Here is a 9,073-nt window from a genome sequence, read left to right as displayed (position 1 = left end):
AGAGTTTAAACATTTGTGCAAATATTTAATGACAGTTCTATATATTTAAGTGTCAGTACTATATTATTAATATTTCTTTTGAAAAAGATCTCAAGAAGAGATGTACATGGGCTTGAGAAATGGCTCCACAGTTAAGAGAACTTTATGCTTTCCCAGAGGACCTGAATTCAGTTCCCAAGCACCCACATCAGTAGCTCACAACCTCTGTAACCCCAACCACAGTGAACCTGGAACTCTCTTCTGGCTTTCTCAGTTACAACCATATACTTATATGACACACATACATTTAAAATAAAGAGAGAAAGAGAGAGAGAGAAAGAGAGAGAGAGATGCACTTGTGTTGAGGAGGAGGTTCACAGGTAAGGGTGCTTGCTTCTAAGCCTGATAGCCTGACTTCAATCCCTGGAACTTGGATAATAGGAGAGAACTGGCTGCTACAGAGTTCTATGCCCTTTACATGTACACCTTGGTGTGAGTGTCCCACACACACAAACTAAACAAGTGCAAAAAGGAGATACACACATTTAGATTATGTCTTAATAAAAGTTTTGCAGAAGCATTACCTGTAGAAAGTTGCTATCATGAAACATTATCATATTGATTATTGTCATTTATTAACTTCAAAAATTATTGCGTGTATGTATGTGCTTGCGGGCATGTGTGTGTGTGTATGTATGTATGTATGTATGTATGTATGTATGTTGGGGGAGACCTTGCCATGGTGTACATGTGGAGTTCAGAGGACAACTTATGGGAGTCAGTTCTGTCCTTCCACTATGTGGGTTCCAGGGATTGAATTTAGGTCCTTTATAGTCTTGGTAGTAAGTACCTTTACTCATTGATCCATCTCACCACAGGGCCTATTATTAACTTTAAAATAATTTTCTATAGTAACCACATAACTGTCAGCTAAGAGGTGAGTGTTTTAAAATGTATTTTCTGAGTCCTTATGAAAATCTCTACCTATATGATTTTGTATTGCATTCCCATTAATTGCAGATTGGAAGACATGTTATCTTAAATTGCTAGGAGAAAAACAAAGAATCCTGCATTTTTAATGTGTCAGGTTCCAAATACATTGTTACATACACCAAGTTCTTACAGGTACTTTTTCAAGTTTGTGTCTTTGAAAAAGCCTTACATATAAATTCTTTCAAAACAGTATTTATTGAATTATGGCAAAGGGATTACTTGCATAAGAGCTGTGGGGAAATGGACTCAAACTGGTGATTTCCAGACCCCTAGTCAGACTCCCTGCGAGTGACTTGCGATACAAATCCTAGCCCTCCTTCCCAAGTGATTTTTCAAGTATATTTAAGTTTCAGGACCGTCTTTCTACTGCTTTGTCTAATGAGATGAAGTTCAAAGCTGATTCAGATTATCCGTTGCATGGTTCCACGTATCAGGAGAGCTCTTTTTGTACTTTGCCTCCAGTGAAATAAAATTTGATGCCATTGCAGGGCAGGGATGATGACTGGCTGAGTAGATTCAGCTCTGAAGGGGAGAGAGAGGGCTGTCTCAGCGACGAAGGACAAAAGTAGTTATCTATATTAGACAGTTGTCGAGAGAGCAGAAGTCTAACCAAAGTGCAGATCCGAGACTTAAAAACCGTGTTATGAACTAGTCTAGGAGGAGTGGGATTGCGATATAAAGGAACTGCTAAACGTTAAAGAAAGAACACGGTAACTTAATAGAGGTTTCCCATCTCATTCTGCGACTCTGCTCCTGGGCTTTGGTGATAAATGTGTTCATTTTGTGTGACTTGCTTTGGGTAAATAACCCTGTGCCCTATCAGCTCTGCAGCTGCAGGCGGTGTGTGAGCACTAATGACGATGGAAGGGGCCTGGGGGAGGGTTCAGGGAGGGGCTGCCCAATGCGGGCGCCCCTGCCACTTCCTGGGAGACTAGCAGCCCTTCGGCAGCTGTCACTTGAAGACTGCCTCCCCTCAAGAAGAAGGAAGCCGAAGCCACCCATCCCAACAGATTGTCCTCGCTATTACCCCCCCCCCCCCCCGCTAGTTCTCTCTCTCTCTCGCTCTCTCTCTCTCTCTCTCTCTCTCTCTCTCTCTCTCTCTCTCTCTCTGAGGCGCCCCTCCTACCCTTTCCATTGTGCTGTGTCTTTTCAGTTTAGCTGTGCTTCCTGCGAGACCTTCATCTCCTTTGTAGTGAGATTTACTTGAGACTATCCGAATCTCGAGCTGCAATGGAACTGTACGGAAAGGTAAGCAGAAAGAAGGTTCTCGGTGTGCTCAGCCAAGAATCTGGCTTTTATGGAAGAGAGAGGGAGAGAGAGAGAAAGAGAGAGAGAGAGAGAGAGAGAGAGAGAGAGAGAGAGAGAGAAATATGAATGAGAAAAGATTCTGTCAATGCAATTATGCGGATGGACTGCTTATCTTATACATGTGCCATAAGATCTTCGTTTTCCCGCGTGGTTGTTGAATAAATCCGTAAAACTACTCCACTATAGATAAGTATAAACTTTCCCATTCACGATAGAGAGGTAAAGCGCAGTCCCGAAAATGTTCGTTTGCATTAGAAATTAAAACAAAGCAGTGCGTTCCCTGACCAGAGAATCACAGTCTGGCTTCCATAAACGACACTGAGCAGAGAAAATCTTTCTGTTGGGTTGATCTGAGGTCCCCTTCGCCGGTGTCCTGCGACGAAATGGATTGGAAAGGCTGAGGACCGTAACCGACCAAGCAAGGAAGGGAGGCTCCGCCGCGGGGTGCTACTGGAGCCAGCCTGAGTAAGGCCCACTAGCGCTCCGGGAGTTGTAGTTCATGGCTCGTCCTTTAGCACAGATGCCTCCCAGGGTTAAACTACAACTCCCAGAAGTGCGCGGGGCTCCTGGCCAGTACGCTTCTGCGGCGTCAGGAGCGGACAGCTCCGGTGCTGATGTTGGAGCGGGTTTGTCACCCCAGGAGCTCGGAGTGTGCGGGGAGCGTGCGGGCTGTGCACGCTTGACCACGCGCCCCGGCCAGCGCTGTCCTACCCAGAGAGAAAGGACATTTGCCTACAATGAGACACGAGGCGCCCATGCAGGTGGGTTTACAAAGAAAGAGTAGCCTCGGGAGAAATTAAGAGAGATGCCCTTTGCACGGGGCACAAACTGCCGAATGTAAGGGGAGGTCTTCGGCGGCCACCCGCGGAGAGGTGGCCCTGTGACTCGTCCTGTCCTGGGGACAGAATGGAGTCCTTCTACCCACTGTCTGACTGTCACTGGGGTTGTCTTGATGAAGGATAGATAAGGTGTTCATTATCTTTCCAGGCTCCTTAGGGAGAGTGAGAGTGTCTATAGAAAATGAAAACCCGAGCTAACAAAGTCAGAGAAATAGACAATCTCTGGGTCTCTCCTTGGCATTGATGTTCTCCTTGGCTTTCTAGGTTCGTGACAGCACTGTAAACTGGAGAATTTCAGGCACAGGAGTTAGACGAGAGCTTTCCACCTGAGTTGAATAGAGCTGATTCTGCTTGGTTCAAGACACATTAAGAAAGGGAAGCCAATGCTAATGTTTCCAAAATCCTCTTTCTTCAGTTGGCGTTCTAGTATCAGCGGGAAAGAATAAATACATTCAGGCTTGGCTTATCTGGGGCTATACCATCCTTTATCCATGTCTATGGGCAATTTGCTGGCTCAGTTTCGGGACCCTCCCCCACTTTTCCCCAGCATACCTGTGTGAGATGGGCATCCAGTTGTATTATCAGATTATCCATTTTGATGACATTCTTGGGGTTATTTCCTTCAGAAATACAAGCTACTTTAGTATGAAGCTCCATTAAGTTTTCTTTTAAGTAAAGATGAGTGATGCTTTTCTCTGTGTACAACCAGTTAATGCTCAACATAAGCCCGTGTTCATTAACCAAGCAGAAAGATCCCATTGCATAACAGAAAGGCGTTTTATGAATGAGTTTCAAAGAGAATAGAGCACACCATTTAGAACGTGTTGACTCTCTTCAGAACCAACCTCTATTGTTAAACAATCACAAATATTTGACAATGTAGGGTCAAACCTTTCACATGGTTTCTTCATGAATCAAGGACTTTATACATCTGTTTCAATTTACTTTTAATTTATTTTATGGGTTACATATTTTAAGGTATCCTTCCTGGACTGTCAAATGAAAACAGAATTTAATTATTTGTTAAAGGATTATATAATGAAAGACCTTAAATTACCTGAGCAGTTATTGAAAATTTGTCTTGTGCTAGGGAATAGTGGTCCTTTTGTGTGACTTCTAATACTTCTGTTTGTTTGTGGCTTAGCTTTTCATTATAGACCTGATGTGAAAGGAGTCTTGGCAGACAATAAAGGTACAGGCTGTTGTAATCAAGGCATATTGGCTTATGATAATTTTCCCTCACTGGATGTATTGCCAAGAGCCAACTGGCTGAATTAATCATATTTGATAAGTAAACATTAACAGTAGTCTTTAAAAGTAGGTTGTCACATATTTCTATGTACATTTATATCAAAACCTCATGTTGTGATTCCCTAAATTTATAGTTTTACAAAATTAAAAAGTAAAATAATAAAGCAGATCATTAGGATTTAAAGTCAACTTCATAGATGCATAGAAATCTTTCTGCTAAGTGACTCGACAGTTAAGTACTGTATATTGATTTTATTTTCCTGTAAGTGTTATTTGGACTGTTCAGAAAGGCAATGAAAATTTTCAGAAGTGTGTAAAATTAATGCTTTAGGAAACATTTTAAAGTATTGCATGTGTGTCTCCACCAACTATATATTAGGTATTATTGTGATTTATTTCAATGAAAACTAATGAAGTATTAATATAAACATTAGGTGTTATGTAGTTTATTTACTTGTAGATACTGATGTTTTCATATTTATGTGTATTTTAATGCATTGAGCCATGTTTTTGAAATTTAAAATATAAACTTAAAGATGCTATCATGAACATGTGCATTTTAAGAAATCAGATTTTTAAAGTATATTTTATTCAAGCACATGGGTTGATTAAATTTAAGAAATTATTGTTAGGGTGACTTCTGCCCATTATTTTCAGATTTTTAAAATATTATATAGTGATAAAAGTATAAATGTGATTCAGATTTTTTAAAGCAGTGACTGCTGTCTCAAGAACTATTCTTCTAAAGCAGAATCATGTTCCTGGTAGCTTTGAAGCATGAAGATGTAGCATGATAAATGTTGATATTCTTTTTTTTATATTTAAAGACTGAGCTACATAATCTCTTTAAATATATTCCAGTTTTTTTCCCTTAAGCTTATAAAGGATGAGTCACAAGGAAAGCCTCATTTTATATTTCCCGTATCTTAGCATCTTTTCTTCTTTGAGAAATACTGAGTTCATTTCCTGATGTGAAACTAAGTGAACTCTTAATTTATTGGCTGACTTTCTTCTTAGTTGACATTATTTTTTTGAATTACAGAATTCTCTGGAAAAATTTACAGTGCCCATTACAAAGCATTTGATGTGCTTTATATAGGGAACTTGGTGCTCAGTTCGATGTACTTATCTTTGATTATATGAATATTTTCTGCAAAATATTTTTCTAAGCTGACAGAATTAAGACATAATAGTTGTTTCTTGTAGTGACTACTAAAATAATATATAATGGAATAGCATTGGGTAAGCATTCCACATGAGCTGAGAGTTCTAATGAAGGAGGTGGTCATCTCAGTCTCCTCCTTCAGTGCAGAGATAAGTGCTGAGGTCCAAATGACATGGGGAGTCTTAGTGTTCAGGACCTGAGGGCAAGACTTTGAGAAATTTTAAATTGTATTTTACTTATTTTTATTTTATGTGTATGGGTGTATTGCCTGCATGTATATTAAGTTGTCCTGTGTCATGCAATGCCCAAGAAGGTCAGAAGAAGGCATTGGATCCCTTGGAACTGAAGTTAGGACAGTGGTTAGCTGCCATGTAGGTGCTGGTATTGGAACTGGGTCCTCTGTAAGAGTACTCAGTGCTTTTAACCACTGAGCCATCTCTCCAGCTCCAACAAACAAATTTTTATATTGAAAATTATTCCCAGTTTATCCAGTGCTTGTCTGTGCCAAGTACTGTGCTTTGCATTTATATTTGTATATGTGTATAAAACCCTCATATATAAATATATGGATGAAAATATTTATAAATACATTTTAGAATCTTACAAATTATTGTTACTCTACCTTCTAGATAACTGGAGCTTGTTAAGATTAAACAACTCTTCCAATTTGGAAGTCAAAATTTTGCCAGCTAGCTCTCTGTAATGCCCATGGTTTTTGTTTTTGATTTTTCTCTATTGACTTGATTTTCCTTCCCCAGAAGACATAAATAGGTGATCTCATTCACTTGATTTGGAAGAAATAAAAATATATTGGCCCTAACTCCTGCTTATAAAATAAGTTTGTGCAAACTAAACCAAGTATTAGAGAAGGGGCGCTGCTTTCTATCTGCTTTGTAACGTCACGTATTGCCTCTTACTCTTATAGGACTAAAGATGGTTCCATTGTCTCTCACTAAATGCTTACCTTTCTGAGTTAGCTGATAAATGCAGAGCCTTCTCACTATTCAGGAAACTTCAAAGAGAAATAGCTACTGAAAGAATGGAGCAGATTGGGTAAAGATAAGCGGAACTGCGGAAAGAGCGTAGACCTAGACCAAAGATCAGTTTGAGGTGAAAACAATTTGGTGAACTTTAAATATAGCTGTTCTATATAATCCAAATGATAGAAAGTTAGTGTCTAGATATTACTGCTGCATTGGCTATGGAAAGTTGTAACATTCTTTCATTTTGTTATCCTTGAATCCCTGACTCTCTCCATCTTCAGCAATCACCTATCCCTTTATGCGTGATGGGCACTTAGTTTTTATCCTTCTGAGAAAATACCAAGAAGATTTCTAGCTGACATAGGGGAGAAATTCTTCCTCATTTTGTTTTGGCTCATTCCTCAAGTATCCTCTGTGAAAGAAGATGGAGAAGAAAGAGAATTATCCTCTAAGACAAATGAGCTTTTGTGCTTTGAGAATGGGTTTCCATGTCTACTCTTTTTAGTCTAAGAAGTTTTGGATTTATTTTGACATTTCACTGCCATTTTAAGTTTCCATTTCTTGAACATAGTACTCTAAGAAAGAATGGGTTTTCTTGGGTCATTCTTAACTAACGAACACAAATGCATACTCTTATATAGATTGAGAGTTGTCCAACTATTTCCCCCATCTTAATTAATTAACTCTGTTCTGAGGTTCTGGAAGAACAATCTTAGCAGGTGAGTCTATTACCAAAGGTGCATCCTGTGAAGGTACATCTTTGATAATTATGTGGAATTTTATGGATTCTTAAAAGTTATTTATCTTTATTTTATGTGTATGAGTGTTTTGCCTTCATGTACGTATGAACACCGCATGCATGCCTGATGCTGGAGGAGTCCAGAAGAAGGCACCAGATCCTCTGAAACTGGAGTTACAGGCAGTTGTGAGCAACCACGTGGGTGCCAGGAACCAAACCTGGGTTCTCTGTAAGAGTAGCACAGATATTGAATCAACTTGTGCTTGTCAGTACTCACCAGATGTATGCTCATGGTAGAAAGAGATAGCTAGGGCTATGAGAAATGGTTCAGTGGAGAACTTACTGCCATAACAATTATATAGATGTCTAGTTTCTTCCATTTCTTGATTTACACATTTTTAGAAAATATTTTTAAATTTATTTTGTTTTTATTTTTCATGTGTATGAGTATATTGCCTGCAAATCCATAAGTGCACCAGAGAGGGCATCGGATCCCCTGGAACTGGAGTTGGGGATGTTTGTTAGCTGCCATTTAGGGGCTGGGAACCAAATCCAGGTCTTCTTCAAGAGTAGTCAGTGCTTTTAACTGCTGAGCCATCTCTCCAGCCCTAGAAAATATTTTTATACATTGAAATGCAGTCATGGTCACCGTGGAGTACAACAGACTACTAAAAGTTATTCTTTCATGTCACTTAAACTTTGTAGCCTTGGTCAATATTTTTCTTTCCCTTAATTCTCTCTCAGCACTCTAGCCTTATTTTCCTATTTTCTGCTTCAATGAATTTGACTTTTTAAAATTCCCCACATAAGTGAGATCATATACCATTTATGTTTCTGTGTCTGGCAATTTATTTACCGTAATGTCCTCTAGTTACATCTACATTATAAAATGTGACAGAAAATTTCTTTTTAAAGACTATATTGTTCATGTGCCTATATCCTATATTTTCTTTATTACTCTATGATAGATACTTAAATTGATATATAGCTTAGCTTCTCTGAGCATTGCTGAAATGAACACAAGAGTGTAACTATATCAATTCCTCTGGATGTATACTTCTGCTCTAACTTGAATCTGGACTGTCGCCTAAAGACTTGGTCCACATAAGAGTCCAGACATCTCTTTGACATTGTTTTCAGTTCCTTTGCATGTTTTCCTATGCTACTGATGGGATCTTTAATGTGCTCCAAAGGCCCATGTGTTAAAAATATGGCCCCCAACTTGGCGAGTTGGGAGATGGAAGAACCTTTGAGGGTTGGAGCCTAGTGGAAGTCTTCTAGTCCTTTAAGAAGTACCTTCGAAGAGGATAGTAAGCTGGACATTTCCTTCTTTCTTTTTACCACCCACCCATGAGGCAGGTAGTTTTGCTTTTTATAGAGCAAGCCCCCCACTCCGTGCCATGATGCATTGCCTTTTCATGGGGCCAATTGATCATGGAATGAAATCTTGAAAACTGTTGGTCAAAGCAAACTTTAACTCTTCAGAAGGTAATTTGTCACAGGTATTTATTATAATAATGCAAAGCTGAGTTATAACTCAGAACTAGAATTGCTGGGTCATATGAGAATTTTATTTTTATTACATGAAGGAGCCTCCATACTATTTTCCAAAATTGCCAAACTAATTTGCATTTCACTAACAACATACACATATTTCCTTTATCCCGCATCCTTGGCAAAACTAATTTATCTTTCCGACAGCAGTCATATTCAACAGGCATAAGGTGATATTTTACTTAACTTTTACTTTGCATCTTTCTGATTATTAGGGAAGTTGGACATTTTCCATATACTTAATGGCCATTTGTATTTCTTC

General features: G+C 39.0%; 1 protein-coding gene across 2 annotated transcripts in view; it reads left to right on the top strand.

Moving 5' to 3' along the window:
• Positions 1-2,064: 2,064 nt before the first annotated feature.
• The window catches only part of Rab3c (RAB3C, member RAS oncogene family), a 270,979-nt gene continuing 263,970 nt past the window's right edge, over positions 2,065-9,073 (top strand). The window contains exon 1 of one of the 2 annotated variants that reach the window (XM_029563418.1): positions 2,065-2,220. In XM_029563418.1, coding sequence (XP_029419278.1) covers positions 2,203-2,220 — 18 coding nt within the window. In that variant the 5' untranslated portion in view covers positions 2,065-2,202. Of the gene's footprint in view, positions 2,221-2,847; positions 3,042-9,073 lie in introns of those variants that run through there. The other variant, XM_008832828.1, reaches the window with a different exon arrangement.

This window comes from Nannospalax galili, unplaced genomic scaffold (genome assembly GCF_000622305.1).
Source record: "Nannospalax galili isolate Female #2095 unplaced genomic scaffold, S.galili_v1.0 scaffold1016, whole genome shotgun sequence".
NCBI lineage: Eukaryota > Metazoa > Chordata > Mammalia > Rodentia > Spalacidae > Nannospalax > Nannospalax galili.
This window is presented reverse-complemented; position numbering and strand designations above follow the sequence as displayed.